General features: G+C 37.6%; 1 protein-coding gene across 3 annotated transcripts in view; it reads right to left on the bottom strand.

Annotated features, from left to right (window-relative positions):
• Positions 1 to 5,246: 5,246 nt before the first annotated feature.
• The window catches only part of DGKB (diacylglycerol kinase beta), a 527,879-nt gene continuing 514,232 nt past the window's right edge, over positions 5,247 to 18,893 (bottom strand). For all 3 annotated transcript variants that reach the window (XM_036328013.1, XM_036328012.1, XM_036328014.1), the window contains one exon: positions 5,247 to 9,030. In XM_036328013.1, the coding sequence (XP_036183906.1) occupies positions 8,923 to 9,030 (108 nt within the window). In that variant the 3' untranslated portion in view covers positions 5,247 to 8,922. The remainder of the gene's footprint in view (positions 9,031 to 18,893) is intronic.

The raw sequence follows: 18,893 nt of genomic DNA, 5'->3' as shown, positions 1-18,893 counted from the left end.
TATTATTCTTGTCCTTTCTTCTCTCACTCAAAATAGCTCCATTTTAATGCAAGAGAGTAAAGGCATTATCACAAAAGTTTTGAAGCCATTCACATTTACACAAAAATTAATATTTTACCTTATTCAGTCTTTGATCATTTTTAGAATATATTAATAGTAAATTAGTAATATATTTGCATTTTAGAAAAATTTCTTACATCATGTGGTAGGATCAACTGAAATCAGTACAAACTGAGAGCAGATAGATCATTTAGGTTATTATTGAAAAAGTTCAAATGAGAGAGAAAAAAACAAATATTAGAGAATAGCAGCGGGGACAGAAGTAGAAGATGAATGAAAAATACAGTGGGGCCTTGACTTACGAGTGTTCCGACTAACGAGTTTTTCGAGATATGAGCCGTCTCTCGGCCAATTTTTTGCTTTGAGTTGCAAGCTAAAATTCGGGTTATGAGCTAGCTTCAGATACCCCACCACTAGTTGGTGCAGCGAATGTCACAGTGATTTGACATACGAGTAATTTGAGTTACGAGCTCCTTCACGGAACGAATTAAACTTGTAAGTCAAGGCCCCACTGTATATGAAATAAATTGAATGGAAAAGAGGTGGTGACCCATCTATATATATAATAGCTTAAGCGACCGGAACGACTGGTCGTTATGATGCACACTGACCACCAGGGGGCAGACACTGAACACAGGAGCTGCCCCCTGGTGGTCAGTGTGCTCCCACAGCCAACCTCTCCCTGCTGGCCAACCTCCTGAAGTCCCTCCCCCCAGATCTGGGCCAGGCCCTGGCCTGGGACAGGGAACTGGCGGTGGTGGCAGATGTGGCCCCTTTCCCAGGGGGGCCAAGGGCCGGCTCCCTCATCAGGGCTGGTGGCCAACCTCTTGCGCCCCGTCCCTCCGCCCAGCTTGCAGGCCCTGATTGGCCCTGATCGCCGGTCAGGCCTAGGGATATCACCTGTGCACAAATTTCGTGCACCGGGCCTCTAGGTTTCTATAAAAGACTGGGTCATACCTCATTACATGAAAAGCAGATAACAGACAGGAGAGCAGGTTGTCATGTGAGAATGTGAATGAGTGGAGTTTCAGGCACATCGAACCCATGATGCAAATAGATACCAGTGGGCAGTTAGACACAGGTCTGCAGCTTAGAAATGAGATCCAGGCTGTTGGTAAAGATTGGAGTATGGGGCAGTGCTTTCTCCAAAGCACCTTCCAATGTTCCAATTGCATAAACCTGGGAGCTTGGGCAAACATTTTGTGAGTTATGGCAAATCTGAGGTTTCACTTTAATGTTTGAGTCCTTTTACGTAGACATATATATGGATTTGTGTTGGATTTTACATAAAATGTATTTTTTCCAAATTGTAGATAAATATGGGGATCCAAGAAGATATTCTGACTGTTACCTAACCCAACCCCCCATTAAGAGGCACACATGCAGTGGGTAGCGAAAAGCACTTTGTAGAAGGTAAGCCTCTATGCAATCCCTAGTATTTAGCTCTGCGACCCTGAGATTATTGTCAGCTCCACTATTAACGAAGGCATCAACATATAATATAAATAAGCCACCTACCACTTTTTATCCATTTCCTTTTAGTACATGGTAGTAAAAGTTCTGAGTAAGTCAATGAAATTTGATAAAGAAAATTAAGTAGAAAGCAAAGAATAAAAAAAATTCTAGACCTAATACTATATGAAAGTGATTTCTTCTGCTGTAAAAAGACTTGACTGTAAGCTTCCCAAGTATAGAATAGCCTCATGAATGTCTTGAATTGTAAGTTTTAGATATTTCCCTTTTAAATGGCTTACAGAGATGGTTTAATGATGACATCAGCTAGAATAATACCCATCTGAGGACAATGGACTTTGTTTTATTCATGGATGTTTTCTGAGCTCCTAAGCATTTAACAAACACGTATTAAATTTGTTAAAGGAATCAATAAGAGATAAACAACATTTTTGTCCCTTCAGTGTTCTGGCACATTCAATCTCAATTGAAATAATTCACAATAACTATTATTTCTAACCAGGGAAATGGAGGATGATAAGGCAGTAGTGCACTTTATCATTGTCAGACTGTCTTTTACAGAGGAAAAAGTTTCTCAATGAAAGATGGTGAGAACTTCAGGCCCACTGGCTGGGTGATATTTACAGAAGTGTTCTTGCTTGCTTGTTAGACACAGTACTTTAAAGTTAAAAGACTTCATATAAAAATCTTAGTTTGCCACTTCTCTTGAAGAGTGGAAGAAATGACATATCAGTAACTTTCTCATGTAGCAGCACGTGGTTTGCCCTGGGTGGTCACAGACCTCTATACACCAGGTAGGTGTGAGTTGGCTAGTCCAAACATAGTTCTCACCATCATCTAATCGTACCCGTGTTAAAAAAACAAAACAAAACACACACACACATCACCAAAAACTAACATTAAATAAAAAGTAGTAAATTACATCATAAGGAAAACTTTATTCAAGGAGGGACTATTGTGATAAATTATAGGGACCACTACAGTGGAATTTTGCAGTAGGGGAGAAAGGTTGGGCTCAACTTAAATACAGCTAAAGAGCAGGAGAGGGGTCAGTGGATGAAAAATTACTAAGAGGAAACCATAGGGGCAAGAGGGGATTCTTGCTGAAGGCAGATCGGGGGAATCAGACATCACCTGGGAGGTGGTGGAAGGTGAGAAGTCAGATTAGATCCTGAGGGTGATCAGATATGCAGAGTGGGGGGTTCTGGCTAACCTGATTGAGCAGGATTCTTGCTAAAAATGTAACAATGCAGAGAGAAACACGAAGTCCAAAATGAAGGCTTATTTGATAAACAGTTCAGAGGAGACTGAGTAGAGAGTAGTTGAGGAGAGAATCTTTGTCACTAAACTGTACCAAACAAACCACTGAATCGATCAATTTCTCCCGTGTGCGTGAAAGACAATGGAGTCTCTGGTAGCAACATAAACTCGGTTACAAGAGTGAAGGCTCTAGAATAGGAAAAGGACTCAAGTTATAGACAGACATGCTCAGTTTTCATGTGACTGGCAACCTTCCTTGGACTCGGGAAATTCTGATCTAAAAACCAAAAAGTCTTTACACTCTAAAGTATCTCCGAAGTACTTTGATTTTCCCTTTCAAGCACCTAGTAATTGAAACATAAACCAGTTTAAATCCATTAGCATTTGCAAAGCACACTCTGGTTCAAGAACTTCAAATTGGGATAGCGAACCAAAGGCAGGCAGGGCTCTGACCCAGCAGGTAGGGGCCTCTTCGTTAGCTTCCTCTGCTCAGCTGTTGCTCCAGCTCAGCTAAACTTATAAAGCAAATGTGTGGGAAAATGTGGGCAAAGATAAATAAAATTAACTGAAGAGGCGTATTCAAAACCTCCCCTGCACTGTCACCTTTTGTTATTCTCTTATCCCTACAGACCAAAATAGAAAGTGTTCTAAGAAAGGAAAACAAGCATTATTATTCTGCAAATTTCCAAATAACTAAAACCAGGATTATATATATCACTGAAAAATGTTATTGAGATCATTGTCTCCCATGAAATAGATTTTTATCATGACAAACGCTTTTATTTTTTTTCCTTTTTAAAGTGATATCAAAAATGAATGAACTAGGAAATAACCTCTCCCCCTCCCCCCATCAATTTATCAACATTAGGGTGAGAATATGTACACTGGATTTGAGGAATCCACACGCTTTTTAAAGAAGATTAAGCAATTCAAATGCATTAAGGTTTAAAGAGAGGACTTTTGCTCTATTTTTTAATCCTCACCCAAGGATATTTTCCACTGATTTTTAGAGAGAGTAGAAGAGAGAGGAAAAGACAGATAATGATGTGAGAGAAACACATTGGTTAGTTGCTTCCTGGGAGCCCAACCAGGGCCTGGGCCTGGGAGGAGCCTGCAACCTCCTGGGAGGAGGTCTGCAGGCTAATGCTCTATCCACTGAGCCAAACTGGCTAGGGCCTTTTGCTCTATTTTAAAAGGCATCTAAGTGCAGCCACAGGTCCGAATGTGGATAGTCCACCTTCCTACCCACCTATATTTGCTTCCTATTCCTGCCTGAACAAATTACCACTCATGTAGTCACTTAAAACAACAGAAATTTCTTATAGTGCCATGGGTCAGGAGTCCACAATGGGTCTCAGTGGGCTAAAACAAAAATGGTGTGATCCTACTGGAGACAATGTTCCCTTACCTTTCGCAATATCCAGAGGCACCGAGTCTGTGGCCTGTAGCCTCCCTTCCGCCATCTTCAGAGGCAGCAGCAAAGCACTTCCACACTCCCTCCGACTCTGACCACCTGTTCCACCTCCCTCCTTCATTTTAAAGACCCTTGAGATGACATTGGGCCCAGCTGGATAACCCAGGCTACTCACTTAAAGCCCGCTGATTAGCATCCTTAATCTATCAGTAGTCTTAATTCCCTGCTGCCAGGTAACACAAACTACTCACAGGTGTCAAAGTTTAGTGTGTACAGCTTTTGGGGGGCAGGAGTTATTCTACCTACCAACCTACCAACATTCCTTAGAGAATAGAAGACACGTGACCACGTATCCACTACCCCCAGTCCCTTCGGAAATGTAGACCCTGTGCTGGACCAACCATAGCCTTGAGTTGAGTTTTAAACATTTCTGTGCCTCAGTTTTATTGTGAGTCAATTGAGCATGGCCTTGATAATTATAGGACTCAAATGAGTTATTCATTTATGTATAGAACTAGAGGCCTGGTGCATGAAATTTGTGCATAGTGTGTGTATGTGTCCCTCAGCCAGCCTGCACCCTCTCCAATCTGGGATGCCTCAAGGGATGTCTGACTGCCCGTTTAGGCCTGATCCTACTAATTGCTGCAGCTTCTTCATAAAATATCCTGTACCTATCAGTGCCCATGAGATATGTGTTGAAGTCTGTTACACAAAATAAAATTAGAAATTGGTTTAATCCAGAAAATTTTGCTTAAATCCTCACAGACCCCCTGACGTAGTCATTCAATCCCCCATCCTGAAATCTCTGAAATTGCTAGAATAATGTTCATAGCAGCAACTTGGGCCAAAGTACCACAAAGTAGAATGATCTGGCTCTTAACAACACAGACTTCAGTCCCCAAATACTCATACTCCTTCCTCCCCAACAAAAAGCAGGGTTTCTGGCTGGCCTGGTGGATATTCTTTATATGCTTGAAAAGTTCATATATGGACAGAATATGACCAAAATGGCAGTAAGGAATGACACTTATCTGAGCAGTTAACATTTTTATTTCAAAAACAGAATACTATATATAACACTTTCTGAGAAAATAAGATATTATAATTAAATGAATAGCACATTCTTAAACACAATAAGGATGTACAGAATCCTTCCAATGTGGGTTTATCCAAAGTTTATTTAAATAGAATGCAATTTAACTGAGGGATTTAAGAAGTGATTGCTGCCTTTCACAAAATAAAAGCTCTTTTGAAGATTTCTGTTTGCTTTATTTATTTAAACTTTACATTTAAATATATAAGGGCTCAATCTTTTTAAATTTAGAATATATGTACTGGATTTGAATAACTATTTGGGGCTATATGTACCATGAAAATTACATTTTTCTTTTTGTAAGTAATAAGCAGCGGAACTAACTTTGACACAAAAAATGAATGGAGCCATTTAAAAGTTTTGTCTCATTCAAGTACAATATAGTCCAAGATTAAAAACAGATTCTTTCTTGAAAATTGCAATTGCTTCCCATCCCACTAAATAAAGGGGAAAATAACAAGATACAAATCATAAACATGATTTATTAATTCTCATTGGATTTCAATTTCTGCCTATGGTAGGGGTCGCTAAACATCTGAGCCTTTTGCTTTATTCTGGTTATATTCACGATAACCTGTTTAAAAAATAAAATTTTTAAATGTTATTTTTTCTCTTCCTACCATATATCTTCTTCCTCCATAATAAGCTGACATGCACTTTTTGAATCAAATATACATGATATATATATCTAAGTAGAAAAATACATCCTTTAAAATTTCTGGCTCTACATAGAGACCTCATTCCCATTAGAAGCATGGCCATTCAGGTTTATTTTGGAATGTCTTTCTCTGTTTATCAGCTAACTGTATGACAATGCTTCGCACAGTGCATATCTCTTTTTCCCTTTTCCTTCAACCCTTATAAACTCAGGGCTTACTTAAGAGCTTCATCCACTTAAAACTTTATATCACTATGTCTAGCCAACAACTCAAACAGTCACCCACACACATAAGAAAAAATTGTATCTTGTAAAGCTAACATTCATTATTCAATATTTTAATATACCATAGAACTTTCTGTTTAGAAATTTTTTTTAAGTAAACATTCTTCCCTTGAAGCTATCATAAAAATGGGAAGAATATTTTAAAACCATCAAAGTGGGCTTTTATAAAACTGCTTCCCAAAAGCCCAGGAGTAGTGTACTTGAGGGGCAAGCAAATGAGTATCTTTAGAAAATGAGTTTTGAAATGTAAAATTTGATCACTATTTGAATATCTATTATTGATACCAGTGCTTCCCATTGACTGAAAATGTAACTACTAGTAACAGTAATTATAGTTGTGTAGCTACATTGAAGTAAATCTGCATCCCATTATTTCAATTATTGAAGTCTCATGGGCCGATTGTTTGATTTGTCTCATCCCACTGTCTTTTCAACAGCTTTCCACTGCACAGATTGTTAAGAATGATTCACAAAGTGTTGCTGCCTTCAAACTATATACTCTAAAACGTGGCCAGGAAATAATTGCATGTTGTACTGAACATAAAATAATTTGTGGCTTCAGAATATGTATTTGACACAAAGCTTGCCTGACCATTGTACACAATTTTCTCAGTTTATGTGAAAATATTTATTACCTGCAACCGTACATACCACACACAAAATGTGTGTGTTATGTAACATTGTATCAGTAATGCATTTTTTACTGTTTTGAAATTTCTTTTGGTGTAATTTACTGTTCTGCCAAATACCATTTAAAAATATATGTACTAGGGAAAGGGATTTCTGTGCTACATTTGCAATTGTAATAATAATTTTCCTGGGAATGCTAAATTATGTATTAATTTTATTCAAAAGCTTTTATTTTCAAAGCAATTAAACTTATTGTTGATTGATATTTACCACCTAATGTTCCTGGAACACAAAAAAAGAATATGTTTTACACATAATCTTCCATCACAACACAGTGCTTGAGACTAGCTATTTCATACAACAGCATTCACATGAGTTTTCAAACCAAAGAATGAAAATTATAGCAATTTTACTTGAAATCCATAAACCCATGCACAGGATTGTGTTCAACAGAATCACTAAATGCTATTTGTTATGCAAAGATGAATGAATCAATAAAAAAACAGAACTGATAAATCATTAGTACTTTAATGCCGAGCGTTGAGAGAAACTAATAAATCATGCATTTCAAACACTTGTTTTTCTTATGGCATGTTTGAAAACATAACACATGCAAAGATGAGACGCAGGTCAATATGAATGAACAACACTGAACTGCTCAGAATAGCATTTCACTTTATATCGCAGGTTAAATGAAACACTAAGAAAGTACTATTCCAGAATTTCCTTAGACACTCAGAAAATCCAACAATGCCATGAGTATATTAAACAACAATCTAGACCGTTATTTCCAAACACACATTTAAAACGTCATAGAGATGGGTGTGGAGTAGGTGAGGAGGCTAATTGCATGCATGTTTTTCTTCAGTGAGCTCAATATTATTACAGGTATCAATTTATATTAGAAAGAAACTGATACAACCATATACTTTCTCAAATGGACTTAACTGATCCATGAAAAATTACAGACACTTATACTTACAAAGGACCCACAAAAGCAAGAAATCAGCTTTTTGTATATAACTTCTGTTAAGTTAATAATATTGAGCTTTGATTATGTTGTATTGTCCCACTGTCTCTGAACGGTGAGAATTTTAATTATAATTAATGGGTAATTCACTCTCTTCCACAGTTTTAGTCATCACAAAATTAATCATAAGAACCATAAATTTTCTCCACAATAAATTATTAAAACATTTCTCTCAGGCATCGCTTTGTGAATCTTTGGTGGGAAACACAGCTTGTTAGGCACATAGTTTAAAACACCTATTTGGTTACTGATGTGGTTATGAATAATCTCCTAGATTCACATGCAGAAAGGAATAAGGCTTGTCATATTACCACACTTTACTGCCAAGTAACATGTTTTCACTTATTTCTGGAATAAAAAACAAAATTAAAACAAAATAAAAAACCACTTTCTCTTTTCAGCACAAGAAAATTTTATGCCTGACATTTTGAATTCCACTCAGAAGCATTAAAAGTTAAAGAAAAAATAGATACAGCAGGTATCATATACCACTATTTAATAAAATCCTTCAATGAAAAGTTTCTTCTCAAGTCATAGGTCAAAGACTATTGGTACACTGATTCTAAAAGGGAAAAACTAGAGCAATCTGCAACTTTGATCAGTGTAGCATTACTGATCAGTGCTCATTGATGACTGAAATCACACTGAGAGTCACATTTTCTGTGATATTTCCTTTTTTATGTTTAAGCTTGTTTTTGTTGTTGTTTTAATCACAGATTAGGAAACAGAACTTGAGGAGGAATGGATGGTAGTCATAAAAACCTATGGGAATGCATGCAACTAAAATATGCAGTATCACTTCACGTAAACTTCTGCTTTCTTCATGCAATGATGCCCATAAAAACTGAGACAAATTTTCTAATAGATGAATTTTACATGAACTCAGTAACAGAAACCGTTAAACCAATTCCATGAGTTTGCATGAGTAGGAGACTTGAAAGGATTCAAAGATTTCCAGCATAAGTTTTCCATGGCCCAATTATGATAATTAGATCTCTAAGAATGAAACGACACAGGGATTATTCCTTGCTTCGGTTTCTTGTTCTTTGGACGAGGGAGCAGAACAACCCAGTTTTTGGAGGAGGGCCCATCAGCATTGGGGCTTGGTTCTTGTGTGTAATTTTTATCTAGGAAAAAAGAAAGAAAGAAAGAGAGTAATCTCTAGATATCATATCATAGTATTCTCAGTTTCTGAGAATCTGAAATGAATTACTAAAACACCACAAGTATAAAAATGTAGTTTCTGAGTTTCTATTATTTTTTTAAAAAATATTTCTAAGAGAGATAAAGCTATGCATTTGAACCATATTCCAATGTTCAAGGTATAAACAAAACATTAAAGTTAACTGAGATTTCCTTTTAATTATCACGTTACTTCTAACCTCGCTTGTAATGATAATCCCAAATCCCTTGTTTAGGTTACACAATTATCTAGTATAATTTATTAACCACTAGTTATGTATCATTTATTTAAGGCAGGAAAGGATGCATGATTATAGTGTTCGGAATCCCAACTATAGCCAAACATCAAGATGCACTTGGTATCAAGGCAAGCTTTATTTATCTTACTAATCAGATTGTTTCTCTCTTTCAACACGAACTGCAAGGCTTAATTTCCAAACAATCATTAGAACTGAAAGTCACAAGCTAACATGCATAAAAGGTCAGGAATGATGAACTACTTTTCTAATTTGTTAATTAATTGGTAATAGAATAAAATCAAATATTGAAAAGCCTGCTTAAAACACTTTGAGGAACTGTTCTAAAGCTGCTCGTTTTGATTTCTTTGATATAAAACTACGAATCACCTTAAATGAGACAAGCTTAAAGTAGATTATGTCTGTAATTTTCTCTAATTCAAGTCTAAATTAGAGAAGACATTTTGTGAATATACGCTATGCTCAAAGCTAATTGAAAGCAATTATCAAAGTGGCATTTTGTCTGTGACTTTAAGATACATTGGGAGATAATAAATGATTATCATTATGTAATAAAAAGGTCACATCTTGCCTTTGGGCTAGTGATGCTAAGAGTTTTTCAAAAGCAATCTGAGACATTTTCTTTAGAGAACTGTGACTAATACAAGAGCCATCGCTTATTAAATATCAGTTGTCACACCTGCATAGCACCTACATCAGAGATGAGTATTTCTTTCAAAAAGAAACACCACCTCATTAAAAGCTGCAAAAATATATCTCTTAAAGTGCATACCTGACATTTTCAAGTTAAAATGAATATCCTTCACTTGTCATTCACTAATAGCGATGAAATAAAAAAAAAAATGTATGTCATGTGGACAGGATCATTAAAATCAGTACAGGGGCTTTTGGGAAATAGAGATTTACTTCACAGTCTCCAAAGACAGAAATATGTCAAAACCCTGGAAAAATGAACAACTTTGTTTAACTCTGTTGGAATCAGGTTATTCTGGGAAGATTCAGTGTTCTTCTCTTCACTGTAAAAATAAATTGCACCTGTTAAAGGCCACCAGGCTAACCCAGCCCCTAACTCTCTGGATATACAACTTTACTTTATTTTTATCTTATGAACTGGGAAGTTGATAACCATATAGTTAAAATATGAGTGCACTTATATATGTAGGTTCCAAGATATCTCTATCAGATTTTCTCTTAATAATTCAGCTTTGGATTACCATATGCTATTGATTTTATTTTATTTAAAATGTTTTTATTTGTTTGTTTATATTTTTTTTTGAGCAAGAGGAAGGGAGAGGGAGAGAGAGATAGAAACAGTGATAGAGGGAAACCTCAATCGGCTGCCTCCTGCACACCCGCTACTGGGGATCAAGCTCGCAACCCGGGCATGTGCCCTGATTGGGAATTGAACCAGGGACCTCTTGGTTCATGGGTCCATGCTCAATCACTGAACAACATTGGCTGGGAATGCTACTGATTTTAAACTCCTCTGAATCTTAGCTTTATACATCATAGCTAATACTACATCATTCATTCATTTACTCATTTCACAAAGTTGTTTGAGCCCTTACTATGCTTCAGGGACTTAAAAAAATACATAATACACATTCTCTGCCTCCAAGAAGTTACAGTCAAGTAGGAGAGAGAAATTTAACAAGCACAGCAATAATGATTTAGATGCTGAAATAGGAGGCTAAGCAATTTCTTAATGTTGAACTTGAACATGAATCTTTTTACACAAAAATGTCATGTTTTAGATAAGTTCCTTGGGAAGAAGTTGTCACGTATTACTTCTATAATAACCTTCGCTTCCAATAGAACACTAGCAGTTAAAGTAAGAAGGTATACCTTCTGATTCACAGTTGCTGTCCTAAATCCTTTGGAGGGTACAATGGTATTAGGACATGTTGGAAACAAGATCATTATTATCAATGGAAGAAATATACCATCGTAGTCAAAGCATAGCCAAAATACCACAAATGATTGTGTGCGAGGTTTTGTTTGGCTTTTAGGTATTTGAATTTTGTTTGATTATGGCTATCTTTACATTGGCAATCCTTTTTTTAAAAAAGGGATCACAGGGTGTTCTGCCTTCAAAAATAGCACAGATCTCATTCAGTGCTCTTGACACAATGGGACACTTAGTCCATGTTACTGATGAATAGGGAGTTCTAGTTTTTAGTTTCTAAGCAGGAGAGCACCAGTCCTATTTTTAAAATTATCCATAACCTGTCCTCTTTGTTGTTGAATCAATCCTATGGTCAAAGTGCACAACCCTTTCTCTTTATTTCTGTAAAAAATTAAATTTCCACCTTTTATGTCTGTTATTTATGGAAATGAGAAACAATTGGTTGTTACTTAGGGGAGTAACATGGAGGAAACAAGCATCCATGAAATGTCTATTATGTATCTGGGCTCTTTGCATATTATATTACATTGTAAAATTACATGTCTTTTCTATTTGGGCAGAAGGAAAAACCATCCCATTAAGGTGACAATCATTCCAGTCCAGGTGAACTGTTGCTGTGGTAATCACAGAAAGTCCAGGTGTAGGCTTCAGAAAACTGTAATGACTTAAGTGTAGCTTCAGGTTGGAGGTAAACCTGGTTAAGGGACCCTCAGCAGGCTGGAAGAATGACTCAGATGCCTGTTTTGTATATATTCCATACTTTCCATACTCTTACTTGTTTGTTTGTTTGTTTTTGTTTGTTTGTTTGTTTGTTTTGAGAACATGCTATCTACTAGAAAAGCAATGGGTAAGGAGCAGATTCCAAACACTTCAGAATGTATTGTTTCAGCAATCAGAAGACTTGAACCGATCATCAGGCTACCTTTGAGCACTTCCTTCTTTTAAGATGCAGGTAGTTATTTCTTAGTTGTTCCTCAATACATCAGATATTTATTGGGCACCAGCTATGAGCAAGGCATTTTGCAACTTGATTTTGATTATTGAGTTTGGAAGAGAATCTGAGATGATAAATGAGAGAGAACTGCAGGCAAACATAAGCAACGGTGATGGGGCGCCTAGAAGCTGAGTGGCTGCATGGAGGTAGAAAAGCACTGCTGAAAAGAGCCAAGGCAAATATTGTCAGTAACAGAATGGTGTCCTCATATAAAACAACTCTCCATTTCTACATGTCACCCACTCCCTTGGAAAGCCACAGAGGCAGAAGAGAGTCACTTCTGTCCCATGACTCTTTCTAATTCCATCTTCTTATGTCTAATTAAGATGAGCACATCAAAAACTGTAAACATGCAAACATTTGATTTCAGTTTTATAATTAGTCAATATGAAATAAAGGCGTACAAGTATAAATCAGATCAAGAAGCAGTTTTCCTGTTTCTATGACATTGTCAGGGTTGTATACTTTTATAGTTCCACCTCATAATTATAATGTTAATAATAATGACATGAATAAAAAGTAACAAGCTTTGGCTCTGATTGTGGGCTGACCATTATGCTACTAGTGTTTTACACATGTTATCCAGATGCTACCTGTTTCAGCCATTTCTTTGAGTGGCTCTCAGCAAAAGTCTACTCCCATAAAAGTATTTTTATCAGAGTGTAGAATTGAAGTATTATTTCATAAAATAGACTGAAGAGAGAGGATTTATGTCTGGCACCAGACAGTGTCTATTCCCATTAGGCATTTAGGTGATCTCCAAAGACCTTCTTTAGCTCAAATAAAATCGAGGGAAGAGAAGTGGGTCTTCCCTGATTCATACTCCAGGCAGGTTTGGCTCACCTCATTTTCTTTTTAAAAAATTTATCTTTATTGCTGAAAGTATTACAGATGTCTTCTTTGTTTGGGTGTTTTTTTCCTCATTGACCCCCTCTACCTTACACCCACCCCTCCCAAGCCTTCACCACACTATTGTCTGTGTCCATGGGCTATGCATATATGCATAGAAGTTCCCTGGTTAATCACTGGTATTCCCTTTCCTAGCCCCCTGTTTCCCAGCATTGAATATTCCCATCACCCTTTATTGTTAAGGGCAGAATGTCTCTCCCTCAGGTTATCAGAGGGAAAGACACAGCTCAATTTCCAGTCCCTAGAGACCACCTCTACCCACCTAAGGGCCTAGCAAAGCATTCTGATAAGATTAAAATAGAGGGTGGAGCTATTCTCTCTTCAGGGAGTTCTACCAGCTTCCAAAAGAATAATTTTCCCATTTTTAAATTTTTATTTCATCTAATTTTATTATCTCAACAACTCTGGGAGGTAGGTGTCAACATCCTTAATTTTCAATATAAGACAGAACGTATACAGGTTCTGTAACCTCCCATTACACAGCACAAGTTGGTAAGTTCTAGAAGAGACCTGATAGCTGACTCAGATCTCCTTATTTCCCACCCCTGTGCCAGTTATTGCCCTGGAGAACAGTCCCCCTCTTTTCTGCCAATCAAACTTCTGTCTAGCCCAGCTCAAATCACACATTACTGTGAAATTTCAAAGTACGAGGATACAAAGAAGATTCTAAATGCCCTCGGAAAGGAAAAACAGGTCATTTACAGAAAAAATAAAAATCAGCATGGCACCAGGCTTCTCAAAAACATTAGAGCTAAAAGAATATGGAGAAACACCTTCAAACCCCAGAGGCAAAGTTAATTTTATCCCAGACTTCTATACTTAGCCAGTGTATTGATTAGATGCAAGGGTACAATGAAGGCATTTTCAGTCAGAAAAGGATCTAGAGAGTGTACCTTTCCTATGCCCTTTAAAACACATCTGGGGGTGTTCTCCAGCAAAACAAATGAGTGAGCTAAGAAAGAGATTCAAAAACCACAGGGCCACACTGGCAACACCAAAGCCTGGTGAGGCTGTAGAGCAACAGTCCCACACACTGCTGGTAGAAATGCCAAAGGACACACACAGCCACTTTGGAAGACAGTTTGGACCAATGGCGATAACATGTGCAATGAACGCTACAATGTGCTACAGAGATTTTCCCAGGGTGCAATGGGAGCACAAAGCATGACATTCAGATCACGGTGGAAGGACAGGGCAGAATTAAACCTGATTTTAGCGACATCACTCTGGAAGCATAGATTAGGGGCTGGGTGCCATGCCAGAGGCAGGAGAGCAGATGGAAAGTTAATAAAACCCAGAAAAGCCTGCAGTGGACTTCAGTTATGGCGGTGGCAGAGTGGAGAGTTCCCAGGGAGGCATAATTACAGGATATGGTCCTAGTTGATGGGCTCTGTGGAGTATGGGAAAAGGAAACAGTTCTAGTATGCTTTACATGCTTTCAGCTTTATTTGTTGCCGGGAGCCGGTCCATCCTTGCTGTTTCAAGGGACCTGGCATATATGGCATACTGCTCTTAATATGTTTGCTCCCCTTAGCGCTATGTGTTTTAACCAAGGTCACCTCTCTGAGAAAGGTTGTTTCCCCAGGTAGGGATTTTCCCCTGAAGTTAGGGAGGGAATAAAACCCCTTAACTAAGTGCCAGGCGGGTAATTAATCACTTTAACTATGAACAATCATGCTTAAGCTACATAATCTTTACTCCCTGGAATGGAAATAAGAAACCCCCTAACCTTTGGAATAGAGATTGATAGGATTGGAATCAACTGATATAAATACAGATGTAACAAGACAACAATACACAGAACCTAGACACAGGAACCTACACAGAACCTAGACACAGAACCTAGACACAGAACCTACACAGAACCTAGAGACAGAAGAACTTCGCTGGAGAGAACATGGCAAAAGATCCTGGACAGAAACTGGCCACAGAACCTAGAGACAGAACCTAGCGAGAGAACATGGCAAAAGATCCTGGACAGAAACTGGCAACAGAACCTTGAGACAGAACCTAGCGAGAGAACCTGGCTGAAGAACCTAGAGACAGAACCTGGCTACTGAACCTGGATAGAACATGGCAAGAGAACCTGACTAGAACCTGGTGACTGAACCTGGCTGGAGAACCTGGACAGAACCTGGCTGGAGAACCTAGCGAGGGAACATGGCTACAGAATCTGGTAACCAAACCTGGCTGGGGAACCTGGAGAACCTAGCAAGAGAACATGGACACAGAGCCTGGCTGGAGATCCTAACCAGAACTTCGCTGGAGATCCTGGCTAGGCTGCTGATCAACTGAACGCTGTCTCCGTGTTATTCCTTCTTTGCTGACTCCATCCACACCTTTGGGGACCCCTGGACCCGCTGGGGTTGGACCCCAGCAATTTGTGATGTGTGTGTTAATAATCTTACTAGAAAGAGATGCACTTTTGGCAGGGGTAGGAGCCAGGAAGGTGGTGAATGCAGTTTGAGAGTGACTCAGTGCTGGTGAAGGAGCTGTTCAGTCTAGGTCTGGTGTTCGTTCAGAAGGGAGAACAAGTCTTGAGGCAGGTTTAGGTGTGTGATGAGCTTATAATGATATCCACTGAGAAGAGACTACCGGGCAGTGTGGCAAATTCACCTCTCAGCGGTTAGACTATGAAACTAAGGAAACAGACATTTTAGGGGAAAGCGGGGAATGATGTCCTGTGAAGGAATCTAAGCACCAGGAGCCCGAGAAGTGGGAGAAAAGCTAGAAGGAAGCACCAGCATATAAACTTTGCAAATCAGTCCTCACTGTGGCTATGCCTCTTCTATTAATGAGGTTGAAACCATCAAATTGCATGTGTACAAGCTAGATGTGCCTCAATTTGCCACAATGTTTTGCATAAAAGTGATTAAGTTACTGGTGTAAGTTCTTACACCATTTCTAATTTCTTACTGGTGTAAGTTATTACATCATTTCTAAATATAGGAATCATTATATCTGAGAGACATATATTACAGGATGGTTAAGTAGTTGCTCATGTAATTCAGAGGTTGCCAAGCATTTTCTGTAAAGGGCTAAATGGTAGATATTTGGGCTTTCTGGGCTAGAGGGTCTCTGTAACTACTCAACTTGGCCACTGTGCTAGGAAGTATCCACAGACTATATATAAGTGATTGGGAGTGGCTGTGCTCTAGTTCAACTATGGATGGCATCTAAAATTTGAATTTTAGCATTCTTATTTTGACATTTTCAGCCACTTAAAATGTAAAAATAAATTCTTAACTCTTTGGTTATACACAAACAGGCAGCTGTTCAGATTTGGCCCAAAGAACATAACTTGCTGATCCCTGATGTAATTACAGTCAAATATTGAAAATTACATCTAAAATTATTAGGCATATGGTGGAAGCAATACATTTTAATTTAAAATTACAACCTAGTAGGTCAGTAGTTAAAAAATGGGTGAAAGTGCAAGTAATTTAATTTGCTACGCTGAGTGCCACCATTCAGAATTCATTTGGTGAAAATTCTGAATTGGAATATATACTAGCTTTCCCAGTTTTGATAATGAATGCATCAACTGATCAAATTTGGCTTAAATGCATAATCTCTTTATTGCTTTGCACCAGGGTGGGCTTAATAATATTGTAGTTCTTAGAAAGCACCTCAGCAGGTAGCATTTTTCTTTTTAAATATTCTCCCTGAATCTAGCCAATATTTTCCCCTTGCTTCATCTCTCTTTAAGAGTTCATTATCACTGGATTTATTCAGCTACCTTAAAAATGAATGGGGTTTTCAGAGCAAAATAAATGCCATAAAATATCTGTGGGAGAGCTTAATTTAGCAATTATCTGGAACATTAACGGTTACCTAGCTTGATTCTGGAATAAGATTATCTCCTTCCAATAATGGAAACCATTTTGAATTCATGCATGTAGCTGAGCCATATGACAGTAGGAATAAAGAGCATGCTAAATTTTTCAGGTCCATAACTGCCAAAAAGCAAAGCAATGAAACATAACAATTTTCGAAAACTTCAGTGCCAGCTTCTTTATGATTCCAGCCATTATTTTCTGAAATGATAGTAATTTCCAACTTTAATGTTATAGACTTTGATATAACATCAAATCCAGAGAAATCATTGAGGAGAATTTACGATAAATCTTTAAAATATGGGTTTGAGAGGTTTACTTGCTGATGACATTCACAGGAATTTTAAATATGAATCGTAATGAGAAAAGAGGAACTTTTCCCTAAAAGTGAAGGGCTATTTGGCCACACTGCAGGGGAAATACTAGTATTCATACCTGGGTCTGAAATCTCTTTAAAGATAAAAATTTGGTTCTCCCTTCCAAAATATTTTATGTTGTAAGTTGGTTGCCAGGGAAGGTCAACATTTTTTAAAAACTACTTTTTTATAATGCCCATGTCTCTGCAGAAAAATTTAACCCACAACTTTAACCCAGTCATTGTTTTTCTTTTCCCAGGGCCTTCCCAAAAAACAAAACAAACAAAAACACAAAAAAACAAAACAAAAACAAAACACATACACACACAAAAACAAACAAAAAAACAAACCCAAAATACCACAAAGAAATTCTCATCCTTGACTATAACTGGAGAATATTCACAATATTTACTACTTACTGAATGACATTACAGACATCTTTTGCTTTATGGGGTTAAGATCATGAACTTGAGAAATGAAGCAAGGGTTTGAGTGCCAGCTTGGCCATTGGACAAAGTAGCTCGCATTTTTGAGCTTCACTCTCTATTTACTAACGGAAGATAACAATGCACCTACTTTACAGGACTACTGCAAGTACCAAATGAGACTATGCATGTTACCTACTATTTTTAGTGGAATTATGTTTAGTCCAGTGGAGAGCACATTTTGCTCACCCCTCTCCTAGCTGAGACAACCAGGCTTTCAGGATTCCTTGGGTGACATTGGGAGATGGCTTATTACGGCCATCTGCCTGCTCTCTGAGGAGGCCAGAAGCACCTGGTAGCATTCCAGCCACAGGCCTGGTTCCACCTCTACCCAAATAAAAGAGTAGAAAATAGACCCATATGCGACATTTATTAACTCACAGAAAGAATGGGTTTTTAAAAGCAATGGAGACCAGTAAGCACATACTGACATATTATGAAAAGAAAGTTCCTTAATGAGCCAATTGCTAGACTCAGCTATACCCTTGGCTGTTTGGAACAGCATATCACTGATCTTAAAGATATTCTATCAATGTTAAAGTATTTAATGGTAATCCAGTAAACACTTTACATGCTATCCATAAAAAATTGCCATCACAGAGTGTAGTAATGATTGACTTTCGTAACAATATGCCTAGGATATTGATCAGGGAACATAATTTAGTTGGGTTAAATTAGAATGGAGAAAAAAATAACCTACATATTATCCAGATTCTCCTCTTCCAAAGAATTGTTCCATCACTTATTCAATTGTTCAAGTCAGAAATCTGGATCATCCTTGGCACCTCCTCCTCACCTCACATAAACAATCTAGCAATTTTATCCTTCAAATATTTTCCGTATCTCTTGGTTTTTTTTTGTTTGTTTTTTTGTCTTTCTACTACTACCGTTCTCAAGCCTCAACAAATTTACAAAAATCCTAAACCTTCAACTCATTTGAATTTAAGATCATTCTTGCCAGCTAGGGAAATGTAATCTACTTCACATCAAATCATTGACTGTGCATTGTATTTATTCATTAAAGTGATCATTCAGTGGAAATACATTTTAAAAATATATTAAATA

This window comes from Myotis myotis, unplaced genomic scaffold (assembly GCF_014108235.1).
Source record: "Myotis myotis isolate mMyoMyo1 unplaced genomic scaffold, mMyoMyo1.p scaffold_m19_p_11, whole genome shotgun sequence".
Taxonomy (NCBI): Eukaryota; Metazoa; Chordata; class Mammalia; order Chiroptera; family Vespertilionidae; genus Myotis; species Myotis myotis.
The sequence above is the reverse complement of the archived record's forward strand: the minus strand, read 5'-3'. Positions and strand labels throughout refer to the sequence as shown.